The 21,726-nt window shown below is 41.4% G+C and overlaps 1 protein-coding gene across 1 annotated transcript in view; it reads left to right on the top strand.

Annotated features, from left to right (window-relative positions):
• Positions 1 to 21,726, top strand: part of pip5k1cb (phosphatidylinositol-4-phosphate 5-kinase, type I, gamma b) — a 53,281-nt gene that overhangs the window by 12,727 nt on the left and 18,828 nt on the right. The window contains exons 2-5 of the mRNA XM_072669149.1: positions 17,912 to 17,943; positions 18,570 to 18,662; positions 19,349 to 19,479; positions 19,725 to 19,842. Coding sequence (XP_072525250.1) covers positions 17,912 to 17,943; positions 18,570 to 18,662; positions 19,349 to 19,479; positions 19,725 to 19,842 — 374 coding nt within the window. The remainder of the gene's footprint in view (positions 1 to 17,911; positions 17,944 to 18,569; positions 18,663 to 19,348; positions 19,480 to 19,724; positions 19,843 to 21,726) is intronic.

Here is a 21,726-nt window from a genome sequence, read left to right on the forward strand (position 1 = left end):
TATAACAGAACGATTTGGGTCCAGAAATGATAACAAGTGGTGTATAGAATATTTTTTTCTGTGTCCTGGAATGATAATGGGACGCTGTGGGTCCAGGATTCAGGAATGATACCATGCATCCATACATAATGAGAAGATGAGGGCCAAGGATCCAGAACTAATAACCAGTGATGTCTGCAAACCAGTTTCTGTTCTTTCCTGGAAAATAATGGAAATATTTCCTGGATTTAAATGGAAGGATGAAGAGCAACCCATAAAAACCTATATATCTATTCTGTTCTGGATCTATTATGGAAGATAAGAGTCCAGGATCCAAAAATGATAACAAGTGATCTATACAAACCCATTTCTTCTATGTTCTAGATCTGTAAGGGGAAGATGAGGGTCCAAGAAAACCAGTTTCTGCTCTTTCCTGGAATTTGAAGGGAAGGACGTGAATCCAGGATTCAGGGATGGATAGCTAATTCAGTAGCCGCAAGTTAGAATGTTAGTCATGATACAACTATATATGTGTATATCTAATTTGTATTTATGTATTTTTATTTTTACAGCGCTGGTATGTAGTTATTACACAGCAGTACATGTTAGGGGGTTTTAAAGTCAGATGGAAGGATTTAAAGTAAACGTGTGTACCTGGATTCTCCAGAGACGCTGTAAAGAGAGAAAACTGTACACAAGCACTGTTTACCTGCCGTCAAAGCAAGGTTAACTGAAGGTTAACACAAACAGCATCAGCGTCTGAGCAAAGAGAATTAATCATCTCCCTCCCTCCCTCCCTCCCTCTCTCTCTCTCTCTCTCTCTCTCTCTCACTCTCACACTTTTTACTGGCTGCCTTGTTTTTCAAACCCCCAAAAAGCACATTGTGCTAATGTATTAGACGGCCGTCAATCCACTCCAGTCTGCAGTGGCATGTTTCAGTAAACAGGTATTCTCTAATGAGGATTCAGGCTTTAAGGCCACAGCTCTGATGTCCCAATTCCTCACTTTCAGCAGACAGCTAAGGAATATTTATACTAAACTGCTGGTGTGTTCGCCTCTCTGTATCTCTCTCTCTTTCTCTCTCTCTCTCTCTCTCTCTCACTGTACAGAGAGAGCGAGTGTGTTAGATTTTCTCAGTGATGCGAGAAATGGCCTTTCTGACATTACAAACAGAGCGTCTCACACTGAAGCTCAGATGGAAGCTCTTACCGTTTCTGTGTGGCCTATTCTGAAAGGTCACCACAACTCAGTACTCGTGTAGTAAGTGCTCAGGCAGGAGTAATTAATCTATCCATGCCCCCCAACAGACATGCCCTTTCATAGCAACTGTTGTGAGGTTGGATACGCTCTACAGAAAAATCACATTTAAACACCAATATTTGAGTGTGTTCTAAACTTCAAATGAAATTTTATTTGAATGCCTGTGAAATGTCACGCGGTGAAGTTCGAACAGGTGTAGTCTTGCGAGACACATTTCTGGTGCAGAGTCTGCTGCTTTTCATCGCTTAAACAACCTAGAACCGCCTACTTTGACAGGAAGGAGCCATTGTGAAAATTTTTCGTTGCAGTTTGCTGCTTAAATCATAAAAAAATGTTGTATGGAACATCAGAAACATGGATTTGTGAAAACGTCAATTCACAGCTGACAAATTACTGATAGTTTTGGCCAGCTTAAAGGTGCCCTAGAATGGAAAACTCCTCGACATAACTCGGAATATGAAAAGTGATATATCATGAACTAGAGCTGGGCAATATGACGATATTTTATCGTACTGTGATAAATGTTGTTATTGTGATACCAATATGTTTTTCTAAGCATATGGAAGATACTGTTAGTGCTCAATAAACACTCAGTTCAGCTGCAGGTTTTATTACTAACAGTGTAATTAGACTGGTTTAATTAGATGAAGTGCAGCAGATGTTGAATAAAAATCACTGTATTCAGTACAGGAGAGGATCTTGTTAGAAATCCGGCATACAGGAGACAGATTCATGAGTCAGGAGACTGGATCTTTAGCATTGGAGTTTATTTACGTGCAGACAGAAAATCATACACGGGCACAGCTTAGTTGATCACGGTCAGTCTAGTCTAGTCCACCCATGTCTAGTCTAAACCAATCCAATCTGAACTAATCCAGTCTGATTGATTCCAGTCTGAACTAATCCAGTCTAGTCAAATCCAGACTAAACCAAATCCAGTCTGGTTAGGAATGTTTTGAGAGAACCTTATATACATTGGGAATTGTGGGAGGGGAAAGGATGATGAAGAGGAGTTTAAGGAGGGGTAGGAGGGGGATGAAGGTGAGGGCACTTGGGGTATCAACAACAGCTGGTTATTGGTATGACCATTGGAGGGTTATTTGAATTACCATATACAAAGAAAGAGAGTGACCACTTCAGGCCGACAGACAAAGGGTAACCATTTGATAATAAGTTGAAACCACATGAAAGTACTGTTAGAAAGGGTCATATTTTCTCTCAATCTGAATAGTAGTTTATTAGAATCTGTCACTACTGATGTTTTTAGTCTGTGATTACATGTATCATGATAAATATTGTGTATCACGAAAAAAAGTTTTTAAATATTGTGATAAAGTATTTTTTACCATATCGCCCAGCCCTACCATGAACCTCAAACACTGTGGCATCATCCTCCAAAAGAACAGGAGTTGTTTCATAACACTCTTGACTCATTTATGTTGCTGAAAGCCTTGTAGCCTTATTCAAAGATGGTAAACAGTAAAGCACACCTCCACTTTGGGTAAATATGGTGCAGTAAAGTAATTTTAACTCTCTGAATGCGAAAGCTGATGCTATCTGTGCTAGGATGAATCGGTAGCTGACCGGCATATACTGTCTCTTCTCCCCACACTCCACTCTATCAAAAACAAACTGGACTTCCTGAGATCTAGAGATAACCGCACATCAGAGAAACTCAAAAGGGCTGCACAAGAAAGCCAAACCTGAGAAAGTTAGCAGGTGTTAGATGGGTGCTAGGCTAAAAGCTAGCCCGACTACAATTTCTCCAGCTATCTAAGTGCACAGTCCCCTGAGAAGGCAGCAACAAGCCACTGCCTCTTTCTTGACTGCCACCGCTGCAACGTCAACGGGCAACCAATGTGCTTGGAGGAAAGCATTGGGGACCTTAACACTGCCTCGGCTTGCAGACACCTGTGCTGGTCAGCATCACACCGAAGTGATACCCACCCAGAGGGAGCAAGAGCAACACTTGTGGCCGGAGCATGGAAAGGTCATTTACCACCACAGAAAGAGATTCGCACACAGGGAGCAGATATTTGCTCTTTTTCTGTTTGATTTAACATGCAGGCCTGAGTCCTGCGCTGTGTTTGCTACTACACTCTTCATTTCCTCTGACTGGTGTTATAAATGTCCAGGGAGAAATTCTGCTCTGCTGTGGTTTCTCACGCGGGCAAAAAACACTGTTTACTCCAAAAGTGTCTTAAAATATTTATTCTGCGCCAGTCAAATGAAACATGAGGCTGTTTACAGAAATGTCAGAGTTGTCCTTTAAATGGAAAGCCGCGAATGGGTGTAATCTAGCACAGAAACCCAGCAACACGCTCCATTAAGCCTGTAAAGCACACACATACACACACACACACACATACACCCTTTGATCAACTGCAGCATCGTTTAGCCAACTCTCCTTAGACCCTCTTAAGAGCATCATTAGGACCATCTTCTGCATAAATGTGGCAGTCATTCAGAACTACACTCTAGTATATGTGTGGATACAGTGGCGCCTGTGCTGTGTGCTTGTTTAGTAACTTAGTGGTAAATCTGCTGTACCTGTGCATGACTGATACGTCTATATCTGCTCTTTATGTTTATGATGAATACATATTTTTCTGGATATGAACATATGAAGAAGGGGCGGGGGGTCAGGTAGGCCTAAGTTGTAGGACCATGGCAATGTGTATGTGTGAGGGTGGAAATACCTCTCAAACCATGCAGCTACATTATGCTAATGTACATCAATACATACACAAATATGAATTAAAATGCAATAAAAAAAAACAATACAGTGTTTTTGAGAATCGATATAGTATTGCATATATTTCCTTATATATACTGATATTTTCGGACACACCTAACCTCATTGCACCAATTTCAAGATGACTGGACCAATAGAAATGCTGCAGAATGACTGGAATTGGGATAAAATCTTTTTACATTGACTTCCATTGAAAGTTTAGCTGACTTCCTTCATCTGAAAGTTGGCATTTTAAAGAGATGAGGTTAAAATAGCTGATATAGCTTAAGAAGAAGTGCTTTAAGGTGTGTATGACATAGAGGGTCTAGAGCTATGCTAATTTAGGCCTTAGACATGTACTCGGAGTATTTGGCATTTGTAGTGTCTGTATTTAACATGCTGAAAGGATCTCAGTATAACAGTATAATGGTCTGTAACACTGTGCTGTGTTTTGTTTGAGTTGTTGAAGCTCCCCTTGACCACACACAGGTCTGCTGAATTTCTCACCGCGCTCTGACCTCCCACACACACACACACACTTACTTCACTCTCCTCTGTGAGATTAGATCATGTTTATGTAATATGAGACCAGATCACATTGGCTATGTCTGTGGCTTAAGACTGTACAGCATGGCCGGAGTGGGACTGATGATGCAGACCAGCCCAACTCAAACCCTGACTGTCACTCATCTCTATTAAAAACATGGTTCTGTATGGAAACGAACGTGGTTCTTCTGTAGTATCGCTCAAAGAACCTTTTGAAGCACATTTAACTTTGTGGAAGTTCAGCATGTGGGACCCCAAACAACCATGCAAGACCTGGGAGAGTTTTTTTTCTAGGTAGACTTTGAATCTGTGAGATATGGGATCACAGAGGTGGAGAGAAAGAAAACTTTTGTTTTTCACATTTGTGTCAAATGGTGGAACTGCAGGTCAGCTAGGCATTACGAGCAACAATACTACTACTCTCTTAGCTCCAGTGCGAAACCAGGGAAGTAAACCTCAGACTCCAGGCATGCCACTACAGACATCCACGGCTGATCATCTACATTTATAGTAAAAGGAAAGTATCTGCCGATTACTCACATGTGCTGTTTCAGCATGTGTCCTGATGCCGTCACAACATTGTGAAATCCTCCAGTTATGTTCTCTGCAGAACCAGTAATCACATGTCAATCTGGGTAGATTTTCTGGGAATGATGGAGCAAATTAATGTGATTTGCAGGCTGTGGAACAATATTTATATCGCACCATTGCTCCTTAGGCCTGCTCACATGCTGTCATTGATGAGGGGATATTGACAGTTTTCTAGGTGTTGTTGAAACTGTGATACAGCTGGAGTTAGAGGTTTACATACACTTCCCATGGACATGAATGTCATTGCAGTAATGGGGTTTCTATTCTATTGGGTTTTCTATTCTATTCATTTCTGTGAATTTTCTGGGACGGAATGAGTGAAAAAACTACAAGGATTTGGTGCTAAAGTGTCTTGGAACACCATTGTCACCATCTACTCACCATGGATTGAGAAGCTGCTGACCAAGACAGAAGCTCCTGCTCAGATATCTATACCTTCAAGCTCAGCTGAAGTATGTGGCTGAACCACATGGGCAAAGCAAAAGCCTTTTGAAGGAAAACATGTTAAACATGGTGGTGGTAGCATTACGTTACATTAGTTTTGCTTCTAGTAGAGTTGGTACATTGCACAAAGTGAATGTAATAATGAAGGACTACCTTTGAATGCTTCAGCATGACCTCAAACAGCCAGCTAGACAATTGAAACTTGGACACAATTGGGTATTACAACAGGACAGTGACCCCAAACACACATCAAAGTTAGTCGTAGAATGGATAAAGCAGACTAACATTAAGCTTTTGAAGTGGCCTTCCCAAAAGCCTGACCTCAGTTACCTTGAAAGTATGTGGACTGTGCCAGGAAACCAACACATTTAATTGAACTCTACCAATGCTTTCAAGAACAGTGGGCAGATGTCCAACCAGAAGCTTGTTGATGGCTACCAAAAGTGTCTATTCATGGTGCATATGAATAGTACATATAGCCGTATGTTTAACTAACACGTGTGCTGTGTGTATATTTCTATACTTCCCAGATAAAGAACACATCACTGGCAAATAATTGTATGTATGTAAACCTCTGACCACAGCTGTTGCTGTAAGTGTTGTGTAGGTTTGAGTAGTATTGCACTTACTGGCTTCTTTTTGGCAGCTTTCTGTCGTGTTAAGTGTTGCTCTGTTCAGCAAACAGTTTGATTTCACAGTGCAACCCGAGCCTCCTGTGATTAAATGTTTTATCTAGTGCGTCTAGATGAGCTGCCTGGCTTGAGGTTGGAAGTGTAATAAATTTAGTAGAATTTAAATAGCATTAAAAACTCATCTGCCAGATGATTGGCCTATATTCATAAAGGTTCTCAGAGTAGGAGTGCTTTTGTAGAACTTACCAATAGGTCCTAGGTCAACACTCCTACTCACTCCTAGAAACTTGGAATGGCCAAACCTCATCAAGGATCCATACCTTTATGTTTGTTGTATTTTCTGACATTTGGGTACTTCCAATTAACCCATCTTTATGTAGCTCCTCCTAGCGCTAGCAATGCTCCTCCTAGCACTAGTAATGTTCCTGATACTAGACGGGTAAGAACTTAACATATTGTCCCACGAGACGAGAGGCCTCTTTTCGAAATGACACCAATGCGGCATATCTGGGCACCCAACACACTCAGAGGGAAGCACCGGGTCCCCAGCTCCCACCCGGAGAGCATGGTCAGTTGTGCTCTCCCTGAATCCGGCTGCTGATGACAAAGTGGCATGGCTCAGCATACAAACGCATTATCCCTGGGCCAATAGTGGCTTTTTTGTTACCGATTGACCTCGACCGACCACAGTTTACTATATTTTGCCTTGTTCAAAAGAAAAATCAGCAGGGCTGAAACATGTCTTAGAGGTTGCATGCAAAATTGAACAAACGGCTTGCTGTAGGCTGAAGAGACATACGCGTTCTGTATGTAAATGTGTTGGTTTTGGTTTATGTGACATCCCCAAAACAGTTCTTTTAGATTTTTAGATGTTTTTGCAGCATAGTTTCATACATAGACTTTAAGAACTGAAGGAATTCTTATGTTTTATTGATTATTTTTTGCAAGGCAAATTTCAATAGCCATTAATGCCTATACTTGATCCTGTACCTTGAGGTTAACCAAACCCCAAAACGCTGACCACATTTCGCTTTTGTCCAGACATAACTTGTGCCTGCTTCCCAAACTGTTCGAAAGGACATTTGGTGTCTTTCTGAATAGCTTGTGCCGCCCTTGTAATTACATTAGGTAGAGCCTTTGTTCCATGAGCCTGTTTGAGTAAGTGAGTGTGTGTGTCTGTGTGTGTGTCTGTGTGTGTGTGTGTGTGTGTGTCTGTCTGTCATAAATGTAATTGCACGAGTCACGTGTAACCTTCCTCGGATCTACCTGCCTCTGTATTATCCAGTTCAGTTATTAAGGACAAGAGCGGTATTGTTTTCCCAGCCTAGTTTGGTGGAGACTCACACTAGCATCATTTAGCATGACAGGCATTTTGACAACAGTGTTTGTCACGGTGGCTTAGCATTTAGGCTTTGTGAGGGTTCTTTATGACTGTGTGGGATGTCCATACTCTCTTCCACTGCTAATTGTTACCTCCACAAACTTGATTTCAGGGTTTTAGACCATTAGACTTAAGATTTAAGCTGCTGTTGTTGTGGCTGACTCCATTTACTTTTTGAAGAAAATGGCTAGTGTTGAGGCCAATGTCACAGCTGTTACTGTGTGCGTAGTAGCTTATGTCTTGTAACAATGTGATGCAGTCTACTGTCAATAAATAATGTTCTGATCAGCCAAAACATTAAAACCACATGCCACATACTGTGTAGGTCCTCCGGGTGTTGCACAGCTCAGACCGGTCGAGGCATGGACTCCACAAGACCTCTGTAGGGTTGGCATTAGCAGAAGATCCGTCACGTCCTGTAAGTTGTGGTTGAGGTGGAGCTTCCATGAGCATCACTGAGACTTAGGTGCCCGAGACCCTGATGCCAGTTCACTGGTTGTCCTTTTTAGGTACTGACCACTGCATACCAGAAAACCCCCACAGGACCTGTCTGATGTTTTGGAGATGTTCTGATGTAATCGTCTCGCCATTACAATATGACACCTTGTCAGAGTGGCTTAGATCCTTACACTTTTTGTCCTGCTTCCAGCACATCACATTCAAGAACTGACTCTTCACTAGCTGCCTAATATGTGTACAGTGCCATTATAGTGAGATAATCCATGTCAGTGGTTTTAATGTGATGGTCGATCAGTGGATTTCGCATCAATTTCTCTGTCATGTTCTCATCTATAATTGTTGTTAGGAGTGGTACTTATTACTAAGTTTATATTTGAAAGCCACATTATTAACTCTATCAGAAATAAGTTTGGAAGAGGTGTTATCAATAATTCTATAAAGACGTTCTGAAGGTAAATGTCCTGCTGGATCACTTCTGAAGACCAGACGTCTAACAGCAGCTCAGTTTTAGACTGGTTGAAGTGTGCGTTGATAATGGAGAAGAAGTGTGAGCAAGGTTCTGGTGTGCCTATGTGAGTTGATGTGTGTTGCTGTTCTGTCCTGACCCTAATCCCACCACGGCGTAGCACAAGCCGGGCCTTCAGTGTCTTTGACATTGAGGATTACCCCAACACAGGTGCAGAGACACAGACAGTCTAGCTCTGCTTCCGCTACAAAAACCTACTCAAAGACTAGACCTTCTATTCTGTGGTGATATAATATTCTCTGCTAGTAAGAAGCCTTTCACATGGGCTTTCATGTTACATGATGGTCATCATGATATTTCAGGGTTCTTGGCCTTTATGTGATATTCAGTCAGCTACTTGCTACTCTGCAGTTTAAGCGTATGATCCATGCAGACATGTTGTAGAAGTACTGGTGATACTTCAGAATTGCACATCGTACCACAGTTAGTGGTGCTCGATACTGCAGTGAAGACCAACACCATTAAGCTTGCCAAACACAAGGGGAAACTAATGCATAAGGTGGAGAACAGAGAGCTGTATGACTCAGTTAAAGCAACACTATGTAACATTTATACCTTAAAATAGCAGCTTCAAAATCATAGTGATTTTATATTGATTTGTAATATGGAGATTTCTGTCGCTGTCGTTGTGGTTACAGGCTCAGCATGCTGCTAACTGCAGTGTGCAACTTTGGAGATGCAGGCAGGACAGCGACTGTGAGAACTGCGTGACAGTGTGATTTTATTTGTGTAAAATCCTGTAATTACTCTAATGCCTCAGTCCACAGGCTTCTTTCACATCAGTGATGGTTCTGTACCTCTCGGGTCGTCCAGAAAAACATGTTCTTTAAAGGTGGCTCAAATTGTGAATTACACGACTGTAGCAAATTCCAATTTTCCATAGTGTTGCCTTAACGTTACAGATAAGAAGGGTGTGAGGAAACTTTGTGTCCAGTAAATATCAGGACAATCAGAACTGTGGTTCTGATAGTATGTGCACATATCTCAAGCTATCCGCCTTATTTTTTGCCCATTTCCTCCCCAATTAATACCACCAATTACCCAAACCGTACATACTTTCCTCCCTCATGAGTAAAGCCGCTCATTTTCTAAACTGCCGCCGATGCAACATCACTGGGCAACCAACACGCCTGGACGGAAGCACCACTTACCCGTAAGCACCACTTACCCGGCTCCAACTCACCAGCCTGTAGACGCCAGTGACGGCCACCGCCGCAAAGCGAAGCAGTGTGGGGAGAAAGCGCCATCTACCCACCCAGGAGAGAGCAAGGCCAATTGTGCTCTCTCGGTGCCTCGGCTGCCAATGGCTAGCAGCATGACTAGGATTTGAATCAGGGATTCTGATCATAGTGACAGCGCCTTAGTCCACAGAACCACTCAGGGTCCACAGCACTAGTTTGTGTGTGTGTAAGCATTACTGTATCATTTACTGGCTTTTTCGGCTGTGTCTTTTCGGAGATATGCCAAATGCAAATGGGCTCTTTATGCAACCTATATAGTTGCATTGTAGATCCAGATAAGTGACTCGACCCTGTAAAAAATCTTGCTTGAAATAGCGCATAGTGTAGTTTGGGCATGATGACCTACGTTTAGATGATCATCTGAAGTCCTTCAGACAGCTTAGTTTAGAGCTCAGTCAATTTTGAAGAAAAATATCAGATCAACCAGCCAGTATTCAACATTGGCATCGGTATCGGATGTCCCTAAAAAGGACATTAGGGTGTAACTCAGACTGACAATGTGTCTAACAATGATGAATAATCCGTCTCCATCTAACTGTACCTTACTGGAGGCTTGCTGATGGATTATGCCAACAGGGTCACTGAAAGACTGTTTATTGTACAATCTGGAGGCTGTCATATATTATGTGTTTATCTCCAGGAAATGTCCCGATGTGAAAATGCCAGGGTCGGCAGTCCTTGAGACGGCTAAGTAGCTTTTGGCCTGGCGCCTCTCTCCTCTGCCCGTGTCCTTGGCACATGTTATCTTCCTGGTCCCGGCCTGGCCGGGTCGGGCGGAGTCCCAAAGCCTAATCCCAGCCTCCGATTGGCTGTTCCCGACTTCCAATAACCACAGAGCTGAACTGTCTGAATAGGCCGGTGGCGTCAGATTAGCGGCCCGTTCCCCAATCCTATTGAGTTTACCCTCTCTGCCCTGATCTGGTCACAAATAGAAAAGAAGTACGCAAAGCCCAGCGCCAGTCCACCTGCGGGGAGTTCTGTCATCTGAGGTGTGTATTTCCTTCTTTTGTATGTTTTGATATGTGGTTTGGATTTGTGTGGGTTTGCTGTTAACTTCTCTAAATGGACTCTAAATGTGACTCATTTAGGAATTATATCCCAGGAGGCTTATGGGGACTGAAGTCTGCTTGATTTTCTAGATTGTTCTCAGAAGTTCCAGTGGGAGTACTCCTCTTGATTTGGTTGACCTGAGGTGCGTAGCCATGGTGTTCTCTTTAGAAAAGCTGATTTGAGACAGAAAATCCTCTCTCGTGATCAGAAGCTTTTTTTTATCTGCAATATAAAGCGACCACTGAACCGAACTGAACCGGACATGCAATGAAGCCATCTGCCTGGTAGTAATGCCCTCAGGTCTCTCCTTTTGAAGGTTGTGAAGCTCCTAAAGCTTTTTTTTTTTGTTCTGAGCTGCACATATTGCTACATATAATGATTGCAGTAAGCGATAAAAAACAGTGTAATTGATTAGAGAGTTCATCTGCATGTTGAATCAGTATTGCCAGTATCACAGTACTGATTAAGTCATCACGTATCGCTCAGCCTCAGTTTGAGCCGCTTTCACTCAGAACGTCTTCTCTGTGCTAACCTTGCTTGGCCAATCAGTGCCTAGAGCTCGAATGTGAATCTTGAGTTGGGTTGGTTGAGGTCACGACATCTCTGGTTGCCGAGGCCGTACTGTTTGCATTCACTCTGCATTCATGAGGGAGCGGGGATTCAGGCCTCTAGGCTTTTTGCGCTCACCCTAATGCATGCAGACAGGCTGTGCCCGATCCGCGGGCAGCGCTGTTGGTATATTTCTAATGAATAAAGTCAGGAGGAGCTATATTAGGATTCGGCATCTGTTGCTAAGGTAGAGGAAGCAAATATGAGAGCATACCACCAATGAGAGCTTCTGACAAACCTTCCATCATAATCGCCTTGTTTCGTGCTAATTGTGTGACGCTGCTTATTTTTGCAGAAGAACAGGATGTTCAGTAGCTTTATTAATCTCTTGTTTGTGTTTCTTTTTGGGTTCGGTACGTTTGGTTCGATTGATGGTCGTTTCACAGAAAATCTGAATCCAATTTTATGTGAAATTGTTGTAAAAATAATGTGTATGGGTGCAGTATGGATCCACTTGTTGGCATCATCATGGATCAGTGTGAAGTTATGAAGTAACTGTTGTTCATTATATTGCATTAGACATTTGGCAGGGCTGGGTCGGTATTCACCTCAAAACACTTCAGGCCAGGAGAGCTAATCCAGGATCAAGTAACCTCACGTTTTTTTTCCTAGGCCTTTCCAATATCACTGTTTGGTAATCTCTGACCTGACAGACTCAGAATCATTAGGAAGTGCCTCAGTGCATCATTCATTTTCAAAATCCCCAATTCAGTGTTATCCAGTATATTGTTGCATCCATGCACAAACCTTGCATTGTTAATATAACGTGAATCTTTACGTAGTGTCACAATTTCATGATGAATGGACCAATAGAAATACTCTAGATAAAAACAAATACTAATAAATAAATAAATAGTTTTTACATTTACATCCAGTAAAAGTTATGATTTTTAAATAAACAATTAAAAATCTGAAAATATATTTTTTAAATTGCCAAAAAGAAGGGCTTTTAGATGTAATTTCAAACACGGCTGTTACTTTTTACTAGCTGGTGGTTGTTGCTATGTTGGAGGTGAAATTGCGATACGGATACTCATATAGACTCATAGTCACAGTGCCATTATTAGAAGATATTGGCACTCATAGAATGACTGTCAGCCAATCAAACTGTGAGATCAGGACTAACAGTGATAATATGAATATTATTCTAATCAGCCATACACTCAATCAAGTTTACCATTCCAGTTAGGTCCAGAGGTAAACCACTGTGTAGTAGTAAACACAACTGGTCCATATTCAGCACCCTTTTAATATTGTGCTCATTTTCACCCCAGTGCACAGACTAAAGAACATCACACAGGGAGGGGGTAGCGAGTAGATGTTTGGCAGCATCACTTACTTGGATCATCAGGTAATGGCCATGTACTCTGTGTTCTTCTTAAAGATGCCCCTATGGCTGCACAGGATTGTTTGTTAATCATTACTGCAGTATTGTCCTGAGAGACTTCAATTAGAAAATCAGGCCTTCAACCAATCTCAGTGTTTTTATTGTGTGCCCTGAGCATCCTGCCACTTTTTTGGATTGCTTATTTGGATCAGTATGTATAATTTCTTTAGATCGGTGTGGATCACTTTGGATCAGTATGGGTCACTTATTTTGATCTGAATGGACCACTTATTTGGATCTGAATGAATCATTCCTTTAGATCTGAATGAATCACTTATTTGGATCTGTATGGGTCACTTATTTTAATCAGCATGTATAATTTCTTTAGATCAGCTTGGATCACTTATTTGGATCAGTATGGATCTCTTATTTTGATCTGAATGGTTCACTTATTTGGATCAGTATGGATCTCTTATTTTGATCTGAATGGATCACTTATTTGGATCAGTATGGATCTCTTATTTTGATCTGAATGGATCACTTATTTGGATCTGTATGGGTCACTTATTTTAATCAGCATGTATAATTTCTTTAGATCAGCTTGGATCACTTATTTGGATCAGTATGGATCTCTTATTTTGATCTGAATGGTTCACTTATTTGGATCAGTATGGATCTCTTATTTTGATCTGAATGGATCACTTATTTGGATCAGTATGGATCTCTTATTTTGATCTGAATGGATCACTTATTTGGATCAGTATGGATCTCTTATTTTGATCTGAATGGATCACTTATTTGGATCTGTATGGGTCACTTATTTTAATCAGCATGTATAATTTCTTTAGATCAGCTTGGATCACTTATTTGGATCAGTATGGATCTCTTATTTTGATCTGAATGGTTCACTTATTTGGATCAGTATGGATCTCTTATTTTGATCTGAATGGATCACTTATTTGGATCAGTATGGATCTCTTATTTTGATCTGAATGGATCACTTATTTGGATCAGTATGGATCTCTTATTTTGATCTGAATGGACCACTTATTTAAATCAGAATAGATGGTCACTTATTTAGTTATGAATGGATATGTTTTTTTTTTTTTTAGATCAGAGATCAGAGTAGGTCATTTCGATCACCTTAGTTTTGAGTGAATCACTTTTTAGATAAGAATAGATCACTGAATGGGTCACTTATTTGGCTCAATACGGTTCATTTTTTGTATTGTATGAATCACAGTATGAATTACTTGGTAGCGTGAATGCCTTGTGCCTTGTGAGAGACTATTGCACGCTGTGTGTGAGTGTGATGGCCTTGTTTTTAAGGAATCATGCTCACACCCAGTTGGCCCAAAAGCTTCTGATGCATAATATATGTCTTTTTTTAAAGCTTTGTGCTCAGTGCAGCTCTACAGCTGCAGCGCTTTAGCATGAGGTTAATGGATGCAGACGGTGATTGCGTGACTGCGGTTACATGCACTTGATTGGCTGGACTTAACTTATTCCACACGTATGTGGGCAGAAGTGCTGTGTATTTAAAAGAGACCGAGTGAGAGCTGAGTAAAGAGCAGAGAGCAATTATTCTCGACAAGAAGACAGAACTTCAGTGCTTGACAGCTGCATTGTTATCGGATGACTTCGTCACTGCATGACAGGGACACTCCATTGTCTTGTCTTGCAGACGGCTACACCTGTCAGGGGCCTGCTTTGGCTGACAGCCAGCGCTTTGTTCAGCCGTCATGTTGATTGCTTTCAGCAGAGTCGTAGATGTTATTGCCAGTGACAGTTTTGAATTGTTTTTGTTGTTGTTGGGTTTTTTTTTTAGATGTGAGCCAACCTCATTCAAGCCGTATGAATGCCCAGAGCAGTCACGATCGCTAATGCTCATGCTAATGCTAATGCAAACTGCACATATTTTGAGTCATAGCCTAGATTTTGATTTTCATCATGCAGGTTTTTGAAAGTACGTCATGCCTTGAATCTAGAGCATCCAAAGTCTCCAAAGAATATTCCTGAAATAACCACGAGTGTCCTGCATTGGATGGATAGACTTTGCAGTGGGCCATAAACCTTTTTACAAAAAGTAGGCTAGCCACAGCTTGTGTGTGTCTGTGACACGTGTGCATGTGCCTATATTTTGGTGTGTGTTAGTGTGTGTGTATGTGTGTGTGTGTGTGTGTGGGAAGGGAGGAATTATTTTTGAATCTCTACATAGGGGGCATTTGCTGACTGTGATGCTGAGAGCTGACCTAAAACCAGCCGTCAACAATTCAGGCCGTCTTTCTATTTTCTGTTTTCCTCGTTTCTCCTTCACCATTCCATTGTCGTCCCACTTTACTGCCAATTCTTTTGGATGTCATTTCTCACGCAGGGTAATCAGACTAATCTCAAGACTAATAAACACTTTGTCACGGATACCCAGGAACAACTTTAAGGAAATGCTGTGGAAATTGCTTTCTGATACTAATTACCTGCCAGTGGCTATAGAATACATATACATTAATAAAACATAGGAATTTGGGCTACAGCCACACATTCTGGAGTTATATATCGTCGTTCTCACACAAAAACCTCTGATCTCCAAAAAGACAACTTAACGTGAGAAGGAAAAACCCAAAATTCATTAACTTTTAATGAATATCAATGAATCGATTCAATGGTAAGTCATTTTGAAGCATTTCTATTGGCCCATTTATTAGGAAATTTTGACACAACTGTCAGATTCACATTATGTCAAAAAGCCAGACAGCTAAAGGTTTTTGCCGTACATCAAAGATTTAAATAGTCAAATATCTGGTTGAAGTAATAATCAAATATAAGCATCTATCCAACATCGTTATTTTACTGATATATGTCCAGTCATTGTTCTCTACTTATGATAACCAGAAGTCTTAGGCTCACAGGGCCCCAGGTGACACAACAGTTGGCACTGTCTTCGGGAGATCATATGTTCAATCCCTGGGGATGCCAGAACATAATTGGCATTATTCTCTCTGGGTGGGTAGGACCCTAGGCCCTGGGTGGGTAGTTCTCTTAACAAACGAATAAAACCATTAAAATCACCACAATATACGAAATATCCTTATTTTAAAGCAGAGTCTTCAAACAAATCTGCCATAACTGGTTCTGCATCCGTGGTATAGTTGTTTTGGTTACTGTTTTTTTGGTTAATATTAGTTGATTTCATTGGCCGAACAACAATCGCACTGGCCCTAGCACCTAACCCTGAGTTCATGGAGTTGTTGCTTTGGCCCAGTTGCTCTGTTTAGCCTGTGATATCACAGAAACTATCATTTCTTAGAGGTTCTCATTTGCATATTTCAGCCTTCTAATTATAATACAGAGCTATTTCAGTGTATCTGGGATAGTGTGTGTGTGTGTGTGTGTGTGTGTGTGTGCTGTGTTTGGTCAGCATATATTTAAATCAGCTAAAGCAGATGTGAATTAAGCTTCTTTTTTCCTCTGTCTCTTATCCAACACATGCTTGTCCATGAAATGCTGTGGCTGCCTCTGCAACAAAAATACACACACACACACACACACACACACACACACACACACACACACACACACACACGATCAGAAGGCCTTACAGACTAATCATTTCTTAGCAAGTTTTGTTTTGCTGCAATGCTTTCTGGGTACAGACTGACTTCAGACAAACCACCACAATGGCTCTGGCAGGCAAATGGGTCCTCCATCCAAGTGTTTTCGCCTCTATTCTGAGCAATCAGCCACAGTTCAGAGTGTTTCTGTGGGTGGTTGGATGAATCAAGGTTTTCATGTAATCCAGCACAAGTTTGCTATTTTGGTCAAAGTGCAAGGCAGTCTTCAGCCTTGTCACATTATTCAATGACAGATGTGTTTTGAACCACCCATGAATAATGGGAATAACCACCTTTGGCTCAGATGACACTAGTGAGGCATGGACTGTGTTAGGTGACGGAAGGTGTTCATTATAGAGGATAGCTGGTCTACAGTGGGGCGTTGACTGCTCTATACCACTTGCTGAAGTTGTTGTCCCCCTCTGACATCAGTGGCCCATGGGGAGAAATCCATTTTCGGTACATCTTCCCTATGATGGCTCTATAACATCCCACAAAGGTAACACTTTCTGAGTTGCTACCACCCCTAGCCTGTTATCATGCCTTTTTGGACATCAGTCAGATCTCGTCTTCTGCCCGTGACGGACGTTTTGCACTCTGCTGGTACAGCTGACTGGTGTGCTCGCTTATTTATACATGCAGCAAACCCTGTGACGCCCAGGGCCAAGTTCATTCCAAACCAGGGGTGGTCATAATATTCTGATATGACTGTGACAGTGGGCGGAGGGGATCACAAACTAACTAAGTGGGATGTTTTAGAGCCGCCGTAGTGAAGGTGTACAGGAAATGGACTGATCGCACGTTGAATGCCTCCCAACAGCATAATGACACTACAGCATAGGCCCATGCATATGAGGGAATGAGCTTATTTGGGCATGTTCTAGATAGACATAGAACTGCACTATTGGCAGCATTTCTGACCTAAATTATGGGACTGTCAGATCGGACTGTAATGGATCAGGACTCAGCATTAAGGTGCTCTGATTGTATTGAAGGCAAAAAAATGTATTGTATTATTATCATTATCAATAAACCATTTGTTATAATATGAATTTGTTTTTTTTAGTAATAGTAGTAGTAGTAATTGTAGTATTGCCTATGTATTATAGTTATTTTATGTATATACATTACATTACACCTTTTTTTAGACTCAAGGTCACTGTACTGAAGTAACATGGCCTACTATTCTAACAGCTACACAGTCGGCTCACAGCAAAGACAAAACCAGGCTGAAATAGATAACTCTAACATGGTGCAGGCAGGCACCAGCACAGTGTCCTTGGTGTGTCTTTCAGTCACACACACACACACTCTCACACACGGGCAGCAGGAGCTGTGTGAGTCGTGCTGAGTGCTCCTGATGCTGAATTACTGTATTTATCACTTCCTCTGAGTCAGCGCTTTCCTTTCACACCTGAACAGATTTTACGTCAAGGTTTAAACCATATACACTGATTGTAGGTCAGGTTGTGGATAGTGTGTGTATGGGCTCTGAACGTGCTGTGTTCGTTTGTTTGTTTCAGACACTGCTGCTAAGAAGGCCTACATCACAGAGGTGAGTGTTGATGATTCAGACTCAAATTCACATGGTTTTATTGGAATCACCTGTAATGAAACGTGCTGCATTGCATTGTAGCGTCCCTTATAATGGAAGCTAACAGGCAGTTGCTATAGTGTCCCTAAACACACATTAGGAAAAAAAAAGCACTGGCTTATTTTTTTTTACTGGTAAGACTACAGAAAGACACACCTGCGGAAGTGAGTGAGGGCAAGGCTAAAAGCTAACCATAACGAGAGGACAGAAACACTATTCAGTAAGACTCTTAATTCTTATCCAGTAAGAATTATTCTATATTTACTATATAATACTATAATTACTCTTTGGCTTACCGGGACCTCTCACAAGCTGTCGATACGCACATTATCAGCCAAATGTCCAGTATTTAAGTGCTTCTGGTGTGCATGTACACTCATCTACATCAAGTGAAATAACAGAGATTCAAACTCGGAGGCAGAACCAGTCAGAGTCTCTATTTTAACTGGGGGCGGGACAGCAGAGAGTCAAATCCAGAGGCAGAACCAGTCAGAGTCTCTATTTTATCTATCTATTTTTACTATTTGCTTTGTGATCTGTATTTTGAACAGTCTCTCTCTCTCTCTCTCTCTCTCTCTCTCTCTCAGATGCCCTCCTCATCCTGCCATTTAGGTTCTGGCCCTGAGAAGAAGATCGGCCACAGGAGGGTGGATGCATCAGGGGAGACCACCTACAAAAAAGTACACACACACTTACACACACAATCATTCCCATAGGTCCACTGTCTCTGTCTTTAGCAATCTTTTCCCTCTCCATCCATTATATTGACAAAAGTATTGGGACACCTGCTCATTTATTGTTTCTACTGAAACCAAAGATATATATATATATACTAGATTACATATATACTAGATTTTGGAGGAGCATTGCTGTGAGGATGTAATTGCATTCAGCGACAAGACCGTTAGTGAGGTATTGGATGGAGCACCAACCATCATTCCAAAGAACACAGTTCCACAGCTCCACAGCTCAATGCTGAGGGGGCTTTATTCCCCTCTTGCCCACGCCTGGCATTAGGCATGGTGTCAATAGGTTCATGTTTATCTGCTCCAATTATTGTGTTCCTATTCTATTGTCAAATCTGATCTACAAGGACTAGACAAGCTGTGTGTGCCTTTGCACATCTGTGTCAGTGATGGGTGCAGCTTAAAATAGCTGAATGCATTTATTGCAAGAAGTGTCCACAAACATTTGGACATATAGTGTGTGTACTTCACTGTCTATTAACTGAATTTCTGTAAAGTAGTGTCACATTTACTCTATTGCACATTACCTCGTGTTGTTGGTCAGGGGTGTGGGGTGTGGATCTGGCAGTGTTTAAAGCCATCAGAAACTTGACCCCCTTGTCTGTGTTTGACCCCCCCAGACAACCTCCTCCGCCCTGAAAGGTGCCATCCAGCTGGGCATCGGCTACACGGTGGGCAACCTGAGCTCCAAGCCTGAAAGGGATGTGCTCATGCAGGATTTCTACGTGGTGGAGAGCATCTTCTTTCCAAGGTACATGTGAATGTGTGTGTGGGCGAGTGTGGGTGTGTGTTAGGTACACACTCACGGACAGAAGTGCTGTTGTTTTCGATTTCTGAAAATTATATCAGTGATCTGAAGAGATCAGCCAACTTTCTAATCTCTAATACACTCTTACTATCTCTCTCTCTCTCTCTCTCTCTCTCTCACCCTCTCTCTCTCTCTCTCTCTTTCTCTCTCTTGCGTGCATGCTCTGTTTCTTGTTTTCTCTTTCCCAGTGAGGGCAGTAATCTGACTCCAGCGCACCACTACCCAGACTTCAGGTTTAAAACCTATGCCCCAGTGGCGTTCCGCTACTTCAGAGAGCTCTTCGGGATCCGACCCGATGACTACCTGGTGAGACACAGCTTCTACTGACCAAATCAGAATGTTTCTTGGCTAAGCGGCTTATAAATTTGTGGGTAGGCCCAGAGGTGGGTAGAGTAGCCTAAACCCATACTCTGGTACAAATATTTAAATTAAAAACCCTCAAAACAACAGTAACAGTAATTGTACCACATTTCCTGAATGCGGAGCAGATTGTTGTGTGTGTATGTGAGGGCTGATGGAAGATGTCCACACTGCTCTGCCATCTGGGCGGAGATAGGGGGCCTGAGTCATTCCTCTGGCAAAGGTGTAGCGTCTGCAGAGAAGCACACTGAATGAGTCAGTGTTAGTAATGCATCATTTTAGGTTGGGATTTGGGCCAAAATCATAATTTCTGTGCCTGTATGGGCATTGTTTTTAATGTGTATTATTTTTAGGGTAAATATAGATCACAGCAGCCCAGACATAAACATGCTTGGCAAACTTGGTTTACAAAGCAAGTATGCTAGCTAATCTGTTTGAGGCTCCGTCCCCATATCCAGTGCCTGTCGTGTGCTTTAACGCAAATGGCAAAACTTGTAGTAAACTACAAGTCATAAAAGTACAACGTCTGCATATAGATAGCCCTAGATTTCCATCTATCAATAAATGTGAGCACTGTTCTATTACAGATACATAAATAATGCAGAATCTGTAATGTTGTGACTTGTTTAATACACTACATAGGGAGCAGTGTGTGTGATTTGGGATTCTTTCTTCCTCATAGTGGTTTGGTGTCTCTCTTTACTGAGATACTGCATCTGGCCGTATTGTCCATTCTATTAGGATTTCAGTATGTAGTTGTGTAGTCCAGTGTGAGGTAAAGCAGGGCTTTTATTGGCTGCGGTTCATCTTGGCCAGAGACTTTCAGTCCCAGATCAATTTAGCTAAAATCCCTACAGCAACAGCAGCTGTGTCAGAGGTTTATCAGCAGTTAAAATTAGCCAAACACATTATCATATGGTTAATGCAAGGAGTTAAAGTTTTAACCTTATTGACTCCCACTGTATAAATGGAAGATATCAGTGAGCTCACATGCAGCAGTCTTGTACCTGTTATAATATTAAACCTAGCCCTAGCAGCAGTATCAGGCGGACAGAGCCAATCTGCTGACCAAGTTTTATCTAATGTGATATAAATAATCAGTAACAGTGCAGTGATCAGTGCCATGATCAGTGAGGTTAATTGAGGCTGCACTATCTGCAGTGTTCAGCATGCGGGTCTGCATTCAACCCTGCACTGCACAGCTGCAGCCACTCAGTCAAGGCTGGAGTTTATCTGATGGCTCAGATCAAGGGTGTTAAGGCAGGAAAAACTCACACAGCTGTGGGATTGGGGTGTAAAAATGCATTGATCTGAATGTGCTGATTCACTTGCATTAAATTAGTAAAAACATAATTTATTTTAATAAATAATAATAATACATTTCAAACAACATATATAGATATGTCAAACAACATTTTATTAAAAGATTAAAAACGTCCAAGAATTGTACTTCTTTTATTTAATTTATTGTTATTATATATATATATATATATATGTATGTATATATATATATATATATATATATATATATATATATATATATATATATAAAATAAATTAAAATATATATATATATATAACTAATTGGCATTGAGCCAATTATGTGGTTCGATCTCCTGCACAATGCCAAGGCCCAGGTCTACAAGTGTCAAGTTTTTTGTTCCAGGGCCGCAGCCCTAAAAGCACTGCTGCAGAATCAATTTTGCTATTGGAGAGATGCGGACTGAGACTATTATAGGCAGGAAAATGTCTGATCCTGGAAGCTGTTTCCTGTACTTTTATAGCACAGCGCAGAGCTGAGGGGAATGAAGATGTCCTTTATGGACAGAT

The sequence above is a fragment of the Salminus brasiliensis genome, chromosome 23, assembly GCF_030463535.1.
Source record: "Salminus brasiliensis chromosome 23, fSalBra1.hap2, whole genome shotgun sequence".
Taxonomy (NCBI): domain Eukaryota; kingdom Metazoa; phylum Chordata; class Actinopteri; order Characiformes; family Bryconidae; genus Salminus; species Salminus brasiliensis.